At 47.4% G+C, this 19,073-nt stretch overlaps 1 protein-coding gene across 14 annotated transcripts in view; it reads left to right on the top strand.

The window, feature by feature from the left end:
- LOC149348587 (uncharacterized) overlaps positions 1–18,142 on the top strand; it is a 176,909-nt gene extending 158,767 nt beyond the window's left edge. For 5 of the 14 annotated variants that reach the window (XM_089588204.1, XM_089588203.1, XM_089588210.1 and 2 more), the window contains 6 exons: positions 6,604–6,671; positions 7,902–7,983; positions 10,919–11,059; positions 14,457–14,579; positions 15,701–15,835; positions 18,023–18,142. In XM_089588204.1, the coding sequence (XP_089444330.1) occupies positions 6,604–6,671; positions 7,902–7,983; positions 10,919–11,059; positions 14,457–14,490 (325 nt within the window). In that variant the 3' untranslated portion in view covers positions 14,491–14,579; positions 15,701–15,835; positions 18,023–18,142. The other 9 variants (XM_089588206.1, XM_089588209.1, XM_089588208.1 and 6 more) reach the window with 9 other exon arrangements.
- The last annotated feature ends 931 nt before the right edge of the window (positions 18,143–19,073 follow it).

Consider the following 19,073-nt stretch of genomic DNA (forward strand, 5'->3'; position numbering starts at 1 on the left):
GTATGGCTGCGCTTGGGTGGATGCCAATGAGTAATTACTCCCTTATTACAAATTTACTCCACCTTGGGGGATTCCCCTAAACATTTGACCAACACTGTTCCTACTTCGAGTTATTGATCAATTCGCTCACGCCCTACCATAAGCTTGCCGTCCCGGTTAGCTCAGTTGGTAGAGCGACTGCTCCGGTGAAGCGGTGGTCCCGGGTTCGAACCCGGCACCAGGACGAATTTTTCTTTAACTACGAAGTTTCTAAAAAAGCTGTATAGCTTTCCTTTGTAGCCGTATGGCTGCGCTTCGGTGGATGCCAATGAGTAATTACTCCCTTATTACTAATGCCCCTGTCATACTAGCAAATTTAATGTTCTTCTCATCAAATGACATTGGCTCGTAATGCCATTAATCGGCTGCTACACGGAAGCATTTAATATGATTAGGTTCGAAAGTCATTCACCGTCAAATTAGTTTGGAAAACTCATTCGCATTCGATCTCGAACCGAATGCCTACTCTGGACTCCAGATATGCACCAAAAAGAAGCGACGCGAAAAAATATTGAGCGCATTGCCAAAGTTAGACATGGTATTTATCTAGTTCTGCTAAAAAAACGTTAAATTTTCAGACTGGAGGCTTTTGTGGATAGCTATTACTCTCGGTCTTAGCAGGAGCCAACGCAAGCGGCGAGCGTGAAGCACTCGAACTGTCTGGTCAAAGGCAATCTAGACGTGCATACATTGTATCTAGATTCTAACCTAAGGACGTTCAGTTCAGTTTATTTTCCTTAAAGGCCCCCTTGTATCGGGAGTATTACATAATGGATGCGATTTTAATGAAATTAGCAAACAAAACAGCGAATATTATCTAGCACTGAAGGTGATCGGTTATATGTTCTTGAAAAGTAGGAGATGTAGCGTTGTTGACCATGTCACGGGGTAGGCCGTTCCAGTCCGTTGCTCCTCGAAAGAAAAGTGAAGCAGAAAAGGTGGCAGTATGCGATGGCGGCCGGGATGCTTGTAGGTGATTACTGGTGTGGTGAGATATGCGTGCTGCAGCTGTGATATACGGTGACCGATTGAGTGAAGAATGAAATAATTTGTGATAAAGGGTGAGACTTGCAATGCCACGAGGGAACGAAAGGGTCGGAGTCCGGATAATGCTTTCAATGAAGAAATGCTGACGCCATGTGAGTATGAAGAGTGGATGAATCTTGTGGCACGATTTTGGACAGCTTCTAATGCATTAATTAAACTTGGTGCGGGCTCCATATGGAAGAAGCATATTCTAATTTTAGTTTGATAAGCGATTTATACGCGAGTAATTTTACGTGTAGAGGGGCAAGGTGGTTGAAGATGGCGCTTGAGAAAACTGAGTGTTTTATTCGAAGCTGAAATGGCGTTGCCAATATGGGTGCGCCTAGATAAATCACAAGAGAAGGTGACCCCTAGATACTTAAAAGATGTTACTGATTCAATCGAGGTGTTAGAAATATAATATCGGAAGCAATGCGTGCCGTCGCGACGTGAGAAGGATAGGAGTTTGCATTTATTAGGATTGAGGGACATCAGCCAGTTGTTACACCAATTAAGTACGCTGTTGAGATCTGTCTGCAGACTACGTTGATCACGAGAGTTATTAATAGTGCGCTAAATAACACAGTCGTCAGCGATTATTCGAATACTGCAGGAAACGGGGTCAGGTAATGCATTAATATATATATTAAGAAGAGTAGCTAACCAAGTACCGATCCTTGCGGAACGCCTGATGTACCCGGGAGGCTGTTAGACAGGTGGCCGTTAACAAAGACTGATTGAGAACGATTAGTGAGAAACTGCTCAATCCATTGCAGTATGTTAGGATGTAAGTTCAGCTGTGCAAGTTGGACTAATAAACGACGATGAGGAATTTTATCAAAAGCTTTCGCAAAATCAAGAAAGATGGCATCAGTCTGTATGTTACGGTCAAGATTATGTCAAGTCGTGAAGGAACAACGCTTGGGTTTCACAAGACAGACCCTTACGAAACGCATGTTGTGAAGAATGGAAGACATGGTTTGAGTCTAAGAAGTTTATAATTTGAGAGTAGATTACATGTTCTATGATTTTGCAGGGTACGCTAGTTAAAGAAATGGGGCGATAATTCATGGCGGAGTCTCTGTTACCTGATTTGTAGACTGGAATGACCTTTCCCGTTGCCCAGTCATCTGGAATGATCCCTGAAGAGAGGGACTGCGAAAAAATCAAAGTAGACTGCACATGTTGATTTGACATCTTTCAGCAGTTTTGTATTAATCATGTCCATACCAGCTGATGATGACAGATTCATGTTATGAACTATGGAAGCGATACCATCTGCGAAGAATGTGATAGCTGTCATGATGGCTTCTGTGTTGAGCGATGGTAACTGTGAAGGCGTGTCAAATTCACTCGTGAAAACAGATGCAAACGCATTGTTAAATATTTCTGCGCATTCATGCTCAGTAACCGCATTGGATTCATGGTCAGCAACCGTATTGCATATTCAAGCCTCGCAGTGGAAAGTATGTGAGCTAGGCCACGGCGGTTTGCAGTGCTCATTTGAGCCTCTGCGATTTCTTCTGAAGCACTCCCCCCTCCCGTGAGCACTGATTTTCTCACACGTAAATCGTGTTCAAGCCTTCACGGAAATCTTTTCCAGCGGCGACAACTTGACCTTACAGGTATTAATTTTTTTCCCCTCAGCGACTCATTCTGTGAAGGGCCCGCACTCAGTAGGTGCCGGCTCCGCCGTAAACGCGAATTGCGAACAAAATTTTGCAGAGACATATCTGTGCAGTCGCTACGGGAAGCTGATAGCATTTGTAGCGTGTTTGCCTGTGTAATGATTCACGATTGATAGTAGTGAGAAGCTCTGCCCGCAGGTGCAGCCCCGGAAAAAATAATGGGGCCGAAATTCGCTTTGCAAACACCTCTGCTACTCTGTATTTGAGCTTTGTCGTTGTGCCAAGACCACTATTCTTGCCAGATCAGACGGGGGAAAACGTGTACAGTGGCTGCGACGTCGACATATACACGTACTAACTGCGCTAATTTCCGCACTGCTACACCTTAAAACTGTACTCCGAGAGCACCCGAGGATTGGAGAAGCGTTAAAAATTTTTGACCATCCCTGTTTGTTCTTCGTAGAACGATGTCCAAAAAAAAAATAACTATATGGAGCTGTTTTCAACTTAGTCGCGGAACGAAAACAGTTCTGAGAGTGCTCGCTTTTCTGCAGCTTTACTGTAACCGCTTCGACAAGTTTTGGGAAGCGTTTCTTTCTTTACTGCTGTTCGAAAAATCGCCGCAAGAAATTTGTTGACGCCAGCTCGTCAAGGCACTTCGCCCGGCTGCAGTGATTTTGGCCGTTGTATTTGCCTCGCGCAGGTGTCGCGCGTTTCCCCGCGCCATTTCTATTTCGTGATTAGAGACGCCTCAGAATATGTCCCACCAACTGCCGCGAATCTTCAGAGTCGGATGTTGTGTGCCCATGATACCAGTCACACCCGCGTCGTGTGGTTTCCGCCTCACCTATGATGTATGTTTGCCGCAGCGAACAGCATGGCCCGCACTGAGAGGTTCTTCACCGTTGCAAAGCAGCACAGTCTCAGTTACACCAACGTGGGACATGATGCTTCCCAGTGCTAGAAAAGAAGTTGATTGCGCGGACATTTCAATGCAGACTGAGATAGCGCAGCATAGCACTAGGCTTGCGCGGCTGCCTGATCATCTCTCGAGCAGCCATACTAGTTACTTAGCGGCGCCCCCTAAAACATGTTACACTTGCGAAGAGGCAAATCTCGTCGTCGTTCGACGTATGCTCACAACGACCATGCGCCATCGCTAGCCGCCGCCGCCGTGCTTACGAGTAGCCGACTGTTTTTGAAAGCGAGTAAGTTTACTCGGTCAAGACAAGAGAATCACACTTTTGCCCTTCTGCAGCAGGGTGATGGTTGGTTGGTTTATTGGGGTTTAAGGTCCCGAAGCAACTGAGGCTATGATGGACGCCGTAGTGAAGGGCTCCGGAAATTTCGACCACCTGGGGTTCCTTAACGTCCACTGACATCGCACAGTGCACGGGCCTCTGGAATTTCGCCTTTATCGAAATTCGGCCGCCGCAGCCGGGATCGGACCCGCGTCTTTGGGACCAGCAGCCGAGCGCCGTAACCACTGCGCCACCGCGGCGGTTGCAGCAGGGTGAGCTAGTCGTTCTATGGGACCTAAATACTGCTGTTTCATCATCATCATCATCATCATCAGCCTGACTACACCCACTGCAGGGCAAAGGCCTCTCCCATGTCTCTCCAATTAACCCTGTCCTTTGTCAGTTGCCGCCACTGTATCCCCGCAAACTTCTTAATCTCATCCGCCCACCTAACTTTCTGCCGTCCCCTGCTACGTTTGCTTTCTCTTGGATTCCACTCCGTTACCCTTAGGGACCAGCGGTTATCTTGCCTTCGCATTACATGCCCTGCCCAAGCCCATTTCTTCCTCTTGATTTAAACTATGATGTCATTAACCCGCGTTTGTTCCATCACCCACTCCGCCCGCTTTCGATCTCTTAACGTTACACCTATCATTTTCCTTTCCATAGCTCGCTGCGTTGTTCTTAACTTAAGCTGAACCCTCTTTGTTAGCCTCCACGTTTCTGCCCCATAGGTGAGTACCGGTAGGATACAGCTGTTGTATACTTTTCTCTTCAGGGGTATTGGTAAGCTACCATTCATGATCTGAGAGAACCTGCCATTTGCGCTCCACCCCATTCTTATTCTTCTAGTTATTTCCCTCTCATGATCCGGATCTGCGGTCACTACCTGCCCTAAGTAGACATATTCTCTTACTACTTCCAGCACCTCGCTACCAATGGCGAACTGCTGTTCCCTTGCTAGGCTGTTGAACATTACTTCGGTTTTCTGCATGTTAATTCTTAGCCCCACCGTTCCGCTCTGTCTGTCTAACTGATTGATAATGCTTTGCAGTTCTTGCCCAGAGTGACTTAGCAAGGCAATATCATCAGCAAATCGCAAATTACTCAGGTATTCTCCATTAACTCTTATCCCCAACTGTTCCCATTCCAGTCCCCGGAATACCTCCTGTAATCAGGCAGTGAAGAGCATTGGCGAGATCGTGTCTCCCTGCCTGACACCTTTCCGTATTGGAATTTTACTGCTGACTTTATGGAGAACTATAGTAGCTGTGCAATCGTTATAAATATCTTCCAATATTTTCACATAGCACTCTTCTACACCCTGATTCCGCAATGCCTGCATGACAGCTGAGGTTTGCACTGAGTGAAATGCTTTCTCGTCATCACTGAAGGGTATATATAGTGGTTGGTTATATTCTGCGCATTTCTCTATGACCTGATTGATAGTGTGAATGTGATCTACTTTCGAGTATCCTTTACGAAAGCCTGCCTGATCATTTGGTTGACTAAAGTCCAAGGTTGTCCTGACTCTATTAGCGAATACTGCTGTTTAGAACAAGCTATCCAAAGGCAGTGTTTCTGTGCGCCTTGCCTAGTTTCTTGCGAAAAGACTGGGCCCTATTTTCTTAAGCCTATTCTGAGGTTCTTAAATAGGGCACCGCCAAGTTCTGCTTTTGAAATCCTTCGGAAATGTCATAGAGACATGAAGCCTTCACTATAGCTTTCACAAGCAAGCATAGTGCCGTTATGCGCTTGATTATCCGCGATATTTAGTGGCTACTATAGCAGAAAACCTGTTACGAGAGATCAAAAGCTTCGCCCGTTGTGACGCTAAGAAAAGTTCCGAAGAAAAAGATAATAAAGATAACGGTTGTACCACATGTCTGGCTTTCGAAAGATGAATTAAGAGCATAATATTTTATATGTGCGGTACTTCTCACGCATGTATGAACGTCTGTTTTATGAAGTCGGCACAGCCTCTGTATTGTATAATTCTTGTGCCCACCGTGCTTTTCATAACAAAAAAAATTCGCTGTGGCTTAGCTTGGTTAAGCCCGGTAATTGCGAAAGCAATATCCGTACGTACGCCATGGTACAGCTGGTAGTGTAGCTGGTGGTAGTGCTTGCGGTTAGACTTGTGGTGATTCATCGGTTATATAATCCAACCCAATCCAAACCATTCCAATCTAATCCCATGCAATCCTATCCAATCTATTCCAATCCACTCCAATCCAATCCACTCCACTCTAATCTAATCTAGTGTAATCTAATATAATCTAATGTAATCTAATCTAATCTAATGTAATTCACCTAATCCAATCCAATAGAATCCAATCAAATCCAATCTAATCCAATTCAATCCACTCCTATCCAATCCAATGCAATGTAATCTAATCTAATGTAATCTAATCTAATCTAATCCAATCCAATCCATTCCAGTCCTGTCCAATCCAGTCCAATCCAATGTAATCTAATCCAATCTAATGCAATCAAGGTCAAATGAAGGTCAATGGTGGTCACCGCCGCGGCACGGCAACGGCGTGAAAGTGCAAGTAGTATTGCTTTCGCAATAAAAATGTAAACCAACTCGCTCTAGCGTCCGAATCAGGTGAAAAATTCGAGTGCTTTCGGAGTAACAGTCCCCTCACTCGAGCGCTTTCTTGCAGGAACCACGCTGCGAAGGGAAACAAGGAGAAGAAGGTGGAGAGGAGGCAGCCCAGTGAGCCTGCCCAACGTGAGTGCCGTGGAGCTTCGCCAGTCGCATTTGTCGTGCCGTCGAGTTGCACGGTACCACGTTAATAGTTACGGGATTGATCGCGGCATCATTACGCATGATTTTCGGAAGCAAGATGGAAAATAGCGCAGCTCCAAGATCGCGCATTTGTGACTGGAATCGCGGCCGTTTGAAGCAGAGGTAGAAAATTACGAAGGATGAAGGGAAATGACCCCGCGGCGCATAGTCACTTCATAGTCGTAGTCTCCAAATAGCTCACAGTCCCCAATTTCCAACGAAAAGCTTTGATTATCTCTAGCCGAATCTGGTCATTCTTAGCCTTACTGCTTCAACGAGCAGAGTCAGAGGGCGTCGCAGCTCGTTGCATTTACTGTGGCCGAAAGTCCTCAGGAGATGCACTGCTGCGAGTACTCACGATGTATGCGTCGCAAGGGTGTGATATACGCGCCAAGAAAAAGTACCAGTAGGTGATTATGCATTAGTCAGCAATGGTAAAGATTTGGTGGGAGAGTAAGGACCAATCCAAAAAATGTCGCCCCTCAGTAAACACCAATTTTATGGCCCTTTCTCGCGATGTCATTGTTTTTGCGGCAGCAATGGACGCATTTATTGCTCAAAAAAGTGTTCATAAAGATTTTTCTGCCATTCGAGTATAACTTGTCGCTCTGCACGAAAGAGAACCTAGACACCTATTTTTAGACGCGAATGCCGGCGTAGCTTTGCCCCGGGGATCTGCGACCAAAAAACTGTTTAGATGCACCGCATTTTACGCGCAAAATAGGACACCGCTAACCGCACCTATTTTATTTTTTATACCCATTTGAGTTAACTTTGTATTTGGTGTAAGTAGCCTGAGTTTCATTAGAATCCAGGTATGTATCGACACAGCCAACTTCTTTTTGTGCTGAGTGTCCCTTCAAAGTAATGAACAATTAAAGATCGATTGCCATGAATGCTATTGCATTTGAATTTAATTCCCCAAAGCAAACCACTAACCAATCGCCTTTTTCAATTGATTTGGCAAAAACGCATTGCAGGATCACTTTCGTAAGTTAATTAAAGATTACCTGTTACGGTTGTCTCCGCGTACGCGTTGGTATACGTGCATCGTCTATGACTACAAGCAGCTGAGTGGAGTACCTAGTAAGTTCTTGCACTGAAATCAATCCCTATTGCCGGTGCCAAGGTCAGAACTAATGGCACTGCCCTTATGTTTAACTGCCTTTACAGCGCTCGACCTGAGCGAATTTTTTGGAACGCTGACGATTGCGAAGAGGTTCAGGGCAACATGCTCGCCTGTCCAAGGCAATAGGTAAGCACACCACCTTCGGGCCATTATAGATTTTCACTCACACGTATAGGGGCTACTCAACTGACCCAAGACGGGGACTAAAAAAAGATTGGTGTAGCTCGCTTATGGTAGACAGGTTTGTTGGCGTTCGCGTAAAAAAAAAAAAACTAGCGTACAAATTAGCACTTGCTCATCGAAGTTGTTAAGATTGCTAAATATGTTTAACTTGTTAAAAAAAACTTTTATCTTGAACGCTTTTCTTGTTACAGTTAAGGAGAGCGCCACGAGCACGCGCGAGACAGCGGCGGCGGGCTTGCAATCTTAGACGGCAGCACCCTATCGCGCAGGAAGCCCTACACTGGCGCTGTTGCTACCAGCGCTGCCGCTTTAGCACGCGTTGTTGAAGTAGAAAGGAATTTTTGCTACTTTTCAGAAAGACTGTGGAGAGGAAGCCTTCCTTTCGTTCTTGCCCTGCAAATTCAACAAAATAACTCTGAAACAATGCACCCGCACAATTAGAAAATACAGGCATAAATGTATAGGGGAACATCAGTGGAAGAAACTCAGAGACGGTGGAAGTCAAGAAATGAAAACTAATATGCCCCTCACTCTACCGCTATGCATAACAGCCTCCTTCACCTTCTCCAAGCAATACCTCGCGAAAAATCACTCTCGCTACTTACGAAATAATGCATGCAGAAAAACAAAGCTGCGAACAAATTACGGTACCCAAATACTATCTCATTGTATACCAGAGTTCTTAAAGAAACATCCTTTTATCAGACAAATGTTAGAAGATAATACTGCAGCCATTGCTTTTAAGAACACTCTCCTTGATTATTTACTGTCACTGCAAACTTAGACTGATAGCGTTTTTGTTTTTGTTTTTTTAATGATGAATCCTCTGTTGTGCATATTTGCTTGTCTTTTAAGTTCTTAGACTTGTGCTTTATGCCGTTTTAAGAAACATGTTAAAGAAGTTTTCCTTTTTTTCAGAATGCCTTTTCACAAGTATAATGTGGTCTTTTGTCTTTGAATCTTTCTCTGTGTGCTGTGCCGGTGCTCGTACTGCATTGTCTGAACAAGTGTCAACTTCTGGGAGGGGGGGGGGGGGGATGGGAGGGGGGATGGCGCTTTTTCAGGCATCTCACTGCCTTTTCCCCATTCTCCCAGACACTTGTACCTGTCTAAATAAACTTCTTATCTATCTTATCTTCTCTATCTAAGAGGAGAGTGGGATTTCCCTTCTTCCATTCTGGCACCGACCGACCGTGGCAGGCGATTCACGGAGGATCGAGAGAACACCTGACTACGGGCAGTATTTTTCGACAGGGGGTTCTAACGCTATCTCAATCAATATTTAATATGAACAAGACTCACTCGATTGCAGTTTTGAAGTTGCCTACATTTAGACCGAATTGGCTCGAACTATTTGTGGCTTCCAAAATGCGTTTCATCTTTACGACTAATAATCCTTCTTGGTGAAAGCATATTTCAATTTTATTGGTAAAATGATCTCTTCGCGACATTGTAAAATAAGCTATATTTTAGATAAATCGAAGCAATTGAGGCTAAGGCGTTCATTAAGGAGTCCAGAGAGGTTTGAAAGATTGCAAAATTAAGAGTACACGGTTCCTGTTTTTCGCATCAGCTACGACTGGCCCATGTGTCGAAATCGACTTCACTTCGACTCCATGGATTACCGAGGTGTCACAGTATCATGTGTTTTTTTCGGTGCCTAACAAATAAGCAGCGACGACGTCTAACTAGTTTCTGTCCCGTCTGGTCCTCTACGGCCAGCGCAAGATCACGGCCCAGCATTGTGGACAGCGGAAAAGGAGGCCTTGGATGCGGCTTTCGAACTGGCTGCAAATTTAGTTGTTTTATTGGTAGGACATAAACCACGCTCTCTCGAATGCGTGGATGAGATTCATGATCCTTTTTGCTGTGCAATGGAAAATGCCAGTAGCAGCTTTTAGGCTTTCTGGAAGTCAATTAGTGCCGCCGGCAGACACAAATTCGTCACGGAACGAATAATTATTCAAATGCCGTGCCAACTGCCTCTGGTCTAGTCGCTATATAGGCTCAGGATTTGGTCCATAAATTTATAACGAAAAAAAAAATTGAGCACAACACTTGGACCCCTAGGTTTCATTGTGTCGTTTTTTTTCTTTGTTTTGTTAAGCGTCCGCATGTAAACTTCGTCCGCATAAGGTCGTCCTTCAGCAGGACAAGTGAAGATAGTTCGCAGTAGTGCCAGTGAGTGTGAGACTATATTGAACAAACAGTGCGGGGACACGACATAGAAGAAATATTGCGATACACGCAATCCGCATAGACGAAATTTGCGACACATTTGCCATAATAAAGCTCCTGGACTGTGCCTACGTAGTATATGACGTGTCGGTTTTAACGTTACAAAATTACACATGGACTATTAGAGTCGGCCGTATTGCATTGACCAAAGTAATTTCGAGCCCGTGGGTCTCATTAAAGTGCGCTGACATTGTGCAGCACACCGGCGTTTAGCAGTTCACGTACATCGAAATGCCATCTCAACAAACGGGATTGGATCTAGCGACGTTGGACTCAGCAGCCGATATATCATTGTTAGTGATCCAGAGCAGCGGGTAGGCTGGGCCTATAATACTGTCATAAACTTGTAACAATACTTTTATAATTATGGTTTAAAATCGCGAAAACGTTTCGCAGTGGCGTGTAGTGTTTGCCACTCCAACCGAAAGCATGTGCAAGTCGCTGAAGAGGTCACTTCGGCATTCTTTGCATTCTCTACCGGAGCACACTTGCTAATACTGCGGCAAGTAGTTTCCTCTATCACTCGAGGTTGCTTCTTTTTACGTTTTAAAAGTCAAGACATCAATAACACTCCGTTTTCGATGAAAGCTACACGTAATGCCTTACTGCCCTCGCGTCTGAGCTACATGTGTTGGCCCAGTGCAGTTCGCGCGGCGAACTTTGCGTGTCCAAGCGAGGGCCATCTGGCTCTACAACAGCACGTCCTGGCAGGTGCCCGTGCGGCGTCACAAAGGCAACCAGGGGACCGCGTAAGCAGTGCCCCTTCTCCGACATCGCTCAGGTACGTGGCCGGAATGGCTTTTTTCCGGTAACCACCGCCCCTGATGAAAACCCAGGTGGCCAATTTCGAATGTTTGCTTGCACTGCTAAAATGAGCGGTTTTTTAGATGCGGTCATGGTCTTTCTTTTGGTCGCCTGCAAAGTTACCTCACAGACATGGGCACTAGAATTGAAAATTAGCCGGGGTTTAACTCTGCTTTAACCGATATGTGACGTGCGAGAGCGCAGTGACGTTAATGGTGACGCCTCAAGCGACGCCATAGCAACGTATGGCCCAATCTCAGAGCCGGCAGCCACTTTTTCTGGGGTGTCCCGGGGCAAATTCTTGGAAATGACCCGACCTAAATTTGGAGGTAGCCATCCTGTCGGCCACGGTCAATTATGGTTGTGGATCAACTTAGGCCTCAATCAGCCAAGGTCAAATTTCCCGGGTGGGCATGGCCAAATTCTTGCCGATTTTCGTCACAGTTTCTGTGGCATCTAGCGATGCACGAGAAAGATACTCAGTACCTATACGTAGGCTTAAAATTGGCTTAACGGTTGCTGCGGCAGCGTGCGATGCACAAGAAAGGTCTGTGCTCAACATTGGCGTGAGAGTTGCTATGGCAAAGAGCGGTGCACAAGGACGATGTGCAAGTAAGATATTTACCCGGCTCTGACAATGGTATGAATGCTTTCGCACTAAAATGAAGCTACAGCCATCCAGACAGCGCGAACGCACGCACACGCATACGCACGCAGGCACTCACACACAAACCGCCCGCAGTCATTAACCACCACGCTGCCACGCCACGCGCCTCGCTCTACATTGGTCATCTGTTGGTACGGTTTTGATAGCACTTCGCCGTGCCCCTCGACGCCGTGACCCGACGCCGTGACGCCGTGACGCCGTGACGCCGTGACCCGACGCCGTGACGCCGTGACCCGACGCCGACCAGGACTTCCATTTCAATCCGATTTACACTTTTAAGGAAATATGCGATTATTACAAATCCACGCACCAAACTCTTCCCACCCCATGCAAAGGGCTGGGGAAGGACAACGAGCGGGTACTCCTGCGCCTGCTCACCAACACGATGTTGTGCCCGGCAATTCTAAAGCATTTCGATCCTAAATTCGACGGGCGGTGCTCACACTGTGGGGAGGTGTCTGACACCTACCACATGGTGTGGGCCTGCCAGCAGAACCCATCCCTACCCCCTATCCCGAACCCCACCCGAGAGGACTGGGAGGCGACCCTGTCCGGTTGCTGCACCCTCGAGGCCCAAAGGGCCTTAACGCAGCGCGCCCGGGCTGCGGCAAACGCCAATGGTGTGCCTGACTAGGCATCCCACCTAGTGGTTGTAAGGGCGTGACCCTTCAGGTCACGACCCCCAACACCTCTCTCTATGATTAATAAATGTTTTCACCACCACCACCACCCACGCCACGCGCCTCGCTCTACATTGGTCATCTGTTGGTACGGTTTTGATAGCACTTCGCCGTGCCCCTCGGCAAGCAGAAACAAACGATGATAGACGTCTCGTCGGGATACTTCACTCTTGGAACCATTCCAACGAGACCACCAAACAGGTGCGTCAGTCTGGAGCTCAGTCGGCAGTGGCGTGTAGGAGAAATTGTGGCCATTCACATCTATTTCCCTAATCGTAAAGAAGTCAAATTCAAGATCCAAGAAAGTGAAGCTGCAGTTAGCCAACAAACGCTGTGTCAAAATACAATAATGCGCATTCTAATCGTTGGACACTTAACGACGACCCTGCCATCACAGAAGCCATTACCAAACTCATCATGCATTACGTCATCCTTTTTCGAAAATCGTCTCTTCCGAGTTTCTACGTTTCTGGAAGCCAGCTAAGTTTCTTCCAATTACGCAAGTTTCGCGACTGCAGACTTTAGTGTGGCAGCCCGATTGTGCCTTCGTGCTTGCCTATTTGCCAGCCTCAGGAGGAAGTGCGTAACCTGAGTTTCCCGTGTTCTCTGGCTGGACTGCGATCCCGAAGCGTGCACGGAAAATCGTCAGAGAACCATCTTCTTTTCCGGGAAAGTTTGCATGATGAGACCTCATTCGCCGCGCAAAATGCAAAGCAGTCGACACAGTTCAGCCGTTCTCCAGGCGTATTGCAATAATTCGCCATCCGAGACTTCTGGGCGGCTGGAAGAGGGCGCAACAGTTGGACATCGATGAAGGAGTGTCCGGATCCGGATCATGAGAGGGAAATAACTAGAAGAATGAGAAAGGGGTGGAGCGCATATGGCAGGTTCTCTAAGGGTAGCTTACCAATATCCCTGAAGAGAAAAGTATACAACAGCTGAGTCCTACCGCTACTCGCCTATGGGGCAGAAACGTGGAGGCTAACAAAGAGGGTTCAGCTTAAGTTACGGACAACGCAGCGAGCTATGGAAATGAAAATGATAGGTGTAACGCTAAGAGATCGGAAGAGGGCGGAGTGGGTGAGGGAACAAACGCGGGTTAATGACATCTTAGTTGAAATCAAGAGGAAGAAATGGGCCTGGGCAGGGCATGTAATGTGAAGGCAAGATAACCGCTGGTATTTAAGGATAACAGAGTGGATTCCAAGAGAAAGCAAACGTAGCAGGGGACGGCAGAATGTTAGGTGGGCGGATGAGATTAAGAAGTTTGCGGGGATACAGTGGCGACAACTGACAAAGGACAGGGTTAATTGGAGAGACATGGGAGATGTCTTTGCCCTGCGGTGGGTGTAATCACGCTGATGATGATGATGATGATGATGAAGAAGGAGTGTCTGAGTGTGTGGGACCCGACGGTGGACTTTGGCAACATAGGAAACCGCATGTGACTGGCGAGTCACGTTAATCGTTGCACTAGCGACAAGCCCTAATCGCGTTTCGTCCCTCATGACATCGGTGAAGGCGATCCACGCGACGAACACAATCGCCGATTACGGGAGCGGGCGCGGCGAGCGAAAAAGGGTGCCCGCCTTTTCGCTCTCGAATTCTGGCGGCAGTAGTTTGCGCTAATCGAGGGATTAAAACTCTGCGCTATGGTGACGGCAGAACTTTTTTCTTCCTGGTGCGAGGGCGCTCACGTGTCACCTTCGCGTTGCCTCTGCTGTTGCTGTGTGCTGCTGGTGCCGGGTTCAGTGCTTATTGTGTCAGCTATATTTGTCTAGTATGGGGTACGGCCGACCCCGTCCTGATTGATTGGATTGGTCCAATCCAATCCAGTATGCTAATTTGGTAGCTACCGGCCTCGCTACGCGACGGGCTGAAAGTGCAACTAGTATTGCTTTCGCAATAAAACGGACCTCTTAAGAAAATGAGCCCTGTGGCAAATCTCTGCTAAACTGCCGAGGGTTGTCGTGCACCACTTCGGATAAATCACGTTGCACGGCATTCCGTGTCTCCGTCCTCTGCAGGGAGCAAGTCTCCAGCCAAGACCAGGATGACTAAGGTGGACCAGTGACCCGCCTTCGGTCCAAGACCCGGGCCATGTCCGCGGCCGAAGGCGCAAGCAACAAACAAGGAGAAGCTGGAGCTAGGTGTGCCTGCCATCCACCCCTTCGCCCTTTAGCTACTCGCTTGCACTGAATTGAGGATACAGATGGCGCCTGCAAAGCAGGGTTCGATTGCTCAATGCTGGTCGCAAGGAAGGACTGTGCTAGGTTGCTCGTCACTTGTGCTGTTGTAAACCGGAATGTCAAGAGAAAGAGCCAGTCCTGCTATTTTGTAGCTGGAGCTTCCTGGTGTAGTGTCGCCAACCTGTGATGTCCAGCATCGAAATTTCGGGTGTGCGCTTTCCTGAAACCGTGCGGTAGGTAGTGAGCAGTGGGAGAAATACACTAGACTTCATAAAATATTTTTTTTCCTGGCAAACTGGCCTTGCTCTGGTGGGCAAATTGTTAAATCTGTACTTTTCATGAGAGCGGCACCGACGACGAACTATCTCCATAAGAGCTGTGCGGTGATACGACGCCACATAAACAAACGGCGCGATATCCGATCATTTCAGGATTTGTTCTTGTGACACACCTATGAGTCCCGGCCTCTCAGCTATGGAAGTAATGCCATGCAATGCCAGCCACGCTCTGCCTGCATCCAAATGCAGATGAGGAACTGGAAACGCCCACAGAAATGATTGGCGGAACTGAGCGCAGTTTCCGTCCTTGCACTTCCAGCAACTCATGCAAGGATTGTGAATACGTGACCTGCAGACACCGAAGTGATTGTTTATATACGAACAGAAAAGAAAACTCTTTCGCTATGTGCGCGAGCACAAGCACTCTTATCGCCCAACAGCACGGAGTACAGGACAGGATCTGCATGACATGGAAAATATAACGCTTCCGCACACATTCGTGTTTTGAGTCTGCGGCAGTACTATCGGGCTGCCGACGAAGATGTGGCTAGTTTATTCATGGGTGTCTAAAGCTTTATCCCTCGTTTATCGCCTTCAGATCTGCATTCATCACGCTCACCTGGGAAACATGTTGCCGTATAGTTTTCGCAAAGTGGCCCTCATAGACGTGTCTCTGTTGAAGCACCTTGCCTCTTTAGTGAAAATGCACAGCCATGGTCTGAGTGGTCATCGCCGCTAAGCTGTAAAGTGGTGAGGGCAGCTCCCAGTATGCGGCACATAATTGCTTGCGCCCCTACCATGCAGGCCTGCGCCAACCACAGGCGACCAACCAACCAGGGGCCGGGCTCCTCGCATTGCTCGCGGCGCTAACTACGCTGAACAGGCTCCCTGCACAGATAAGAGGGGCCGGGGAAGGGCCACCGGCAGAGGAGGCGTACGGTGAGCACGTTCTGCTGTTCTGTGTCATATCCTGCACCTTTGTTTATAAGCGTTGCTCTTGGGGGTCATATGAATATGTATCTGACGCTCTTAAGAAGCCGTTGGCGGACACGAGGCAACCATTTTTCTTTTTTTATTGCGGCAAGTAGCAATTAGCGCCTTGTCTAAAATTATAATCGCGCTCGTCAGGACATGTCGGCCACGTCAAATATCGAGCGACAAGTATCTCGATATGATTTAGCATGTGAATACGCTTGAACTATCAGAATGCGCCATTTGAGTCATAATATGAACAGCGATTGTAACAAATTATTCAATCAGCATCCATTTCTTGTAGCAAGTAGCAAAAGTTACGTCACCACTGTGATTGGTAGCGGTCACGTAACATGCCCTTGACTATGGTCTGCTCTAGCATGCATCCATTAAAGTACCTAAGGGACGGTCATTGATTTCTGACAGCAGTCTGTCGCAGTTCGTTGGCAGCTGGCGCCATCGAAAGAAAACCCGAGAGCTCTTCTATACCGGGCGTCTCCCCTGATGACCATGAAATTTGCCGCGACCTAATAGGTTTAGCAGTGTATGCTGACAATCTCGCGCCATACAGAACAGCCAGGAAGGAGTACCCAAGACCACACAAATCCCTCAATTAGTTAGAAGAGAACACCCTTAGGAGACTACATACCAACGCACACCCAACGCCAGCTAAGTTACACCAGTGGTACCCCACACTGTACTCTCCGCAGTGCCCACACTGTGGAGAGGTAGCTAACATCTATCAAATGGTGTGGGCATGCCAATTTAATCCCTTAGGTGACCCCGTTCCAAACCCGTCAGAGGAGCAGTGGGAGGTTATTCTCCTAAGCGATGATCCTGACCGTCAGCACTGGCTGGTGGCGAGGGCCAGCGCAGCAGCAACAGCCAGTGGACTACCGGACTAGGAGGCCCACCCACATGATTTAAGAATATTGAGCAAGCAAATAAACATGTTTTCAGTCAGTAAATGGCACTTCAAAACCGCCGCCCCTTTTTTTGACTTTTTGGTGGCCGGAGAAGAATCTATTTTTTTTTAGGTTTTTGGCACACTCACTCCTATTAGAAATGTCATCTGTTCTTTTTTTATTTCTCCTTTGATATAACTAGAACAGTCTTTTTTACGCGGCGAAAATATTTGTTGCAGATGGCCTAAAGATTAATTTCTTTCTTTGAAAACGTCTCCGCCGCGACGTAGTCGTCGCAGAATCCACATCGTTTGCGGGAAGTGTGGTGTTTCGTTAACCATTGCCTCCGGGTGCCCGCCTTGTGCCCACTGGCTTTCCAAAGGTTTAGAAGGGTTCACCCAGAGTAAACACTCAGCTTTCTCTGGGGTCGAACAAGCCCAGGCAATCTGGACAAGCGCTTTTAGTTTGCACTGCTGCCACCACACGCCGCGTGGCGCTGAACGGTGAAAATCACGGCGGAATTTCAAAACCTCTGTACATCGCATTGCTTTCCCGTCGTAGCTAGGCTTCGAAATATCGAGCGCACCGCCCATTTCGTAGGTCATATTTTGCAGCTAGAAGAAAGAAGGGATGGTGACCGCAATGTTCGGGACTTAGTATCTCCTCGCGTACAGCAGACGACGCTCCTTACTCAGTGTCCGGGAAAACTGGGCATGTGCTTTGGAAAAGGAGTGTTTGACACCCACGTACGGCCAGCAACGTTAGTTAAAACATGTTACTCTATGACCGACGGTGCCTTTGCGCCAATAAAATAGTGCTCATAATTATTTTACTTATCTATGTTTTTGGAAAGAATGCCTACTCCTATGATTCAATAAAATATCTAGGCTTGTATTTTGTCATCGTTACTTCGTACGCACTCTGATTTTCTGCCCTCAGGCATTTCATCCTTATAGTTAGGTGGCCTTTCCTAAAACGAAGCGGTTGGGTTTCGCTCCTTGTCTCGTCTTTATCTCCTATGTGCTGCAGCTTTGCAGGATGTCCATTTGAGCTTCCACACAGCGAGTTGACTACGCTGCTCGTCTTGAAAGGGTTTCCCTTTTTAATCGCTCATGCTTCGTGCAGACTTCAAACCCCTGCACAGCAGGCTCTAGAGCCTGCAGCACCGTCGATATCTCTTGCAGCCGCGTCGCAGCCCCGTCGATATATCTCTAACCGCTGCCTTCCGAATTCTCTTTGTCTCCTCCAGTCTGGGTGTCTTCCTTGGAAGCCAATGGTGGCCCCAATGCCTCTGCGTAGCACTACACTCCCAGCAGCCTACACCAACATCGACACGGCAGAGCAGCGCCACCGCTGCGTCACTTCGGCGGATGTGAGCTCAAGCAGCGCATCCGCCGCCAGCTCCAGACATCTGCGGTGCACGAGGTGAGGAGACGGTGCTGCTCGTGACTAATACATTTGCCGCAGGGTGGCGCGCGTGAGTGTTCTGCTTGAGGGCATTGTTATTGCGAAAGCAATACTACTTGCACTTTCACGCCTTTGCCGTGCCGCGGCGGTGACCACCATTGACCTTCATTTGACCTTGATTGCATTAGATTGGATTAGATTGGATTACACTAGATTAGATTAGATTGGATTGGACTGGTCTGGACTTGATTGGATTAGATTAGATTGGATTGGGCTTGCCGTGCCGCGGCGGTGACCACCATTGACCTTCATTTGACCTTGATTGCATTAGATTGGATTAGATTGGATTACACTGGATTAGATTAGATTGGATTGGACTGGTCTGGACTTGATTGGATTAGATTAGATTAGATTAGATTGGAATGGAATGGATTGGATTGGATTGTATAACCGATGCATCACCACAAGTCTAACCTCAAGCACCACCACCAGCTACGTGCACTACCAGCTGTACCGTGGCGTAGGTACGGATATTGCTTTCGCAGTTACCGGGCTTAACCAAGCTAAGCCACAGCGAATTTTTTTTTCGTGGAGACGCGAAGATTGCTAGGAGGAAATTAAGCTATATCGTGTGGACGTCACTGCTTCGACGCATTATAGCAGCAAATGGGCCAGCGAAATGAAGAAGAGGCCAGAGGCAAATACCACTTTTAGAGCATTTGCTCCAACAGTCTCCTTACTCAAGGTCCGATTAGTACGAAACAAGGTCACTCAAGTGAAACCATTGTGTGCTAACATTGGTACAGATTGTGGACCACCTAATTGGACCAGAATGTTTGGAGTATTATGAAACGATTCAGCGCGTTTCGTCGACACTGGGCGTACCTCCACGC

The sequence above is a fragment of the Amblyomma mixtum genome, chromosome 4, assembly GCF_055824585.1.
Source record: "Amblyomma mixtum isolate Tamu chromosome 4, ASM5582458v1, whole genome shotgun sequence".
NCBI lineage: Eukaryota > Metazoa > Arthropoda > Arachnida > Ixodida > Ixodidae > Amblyomma > Amblyomma mixtum.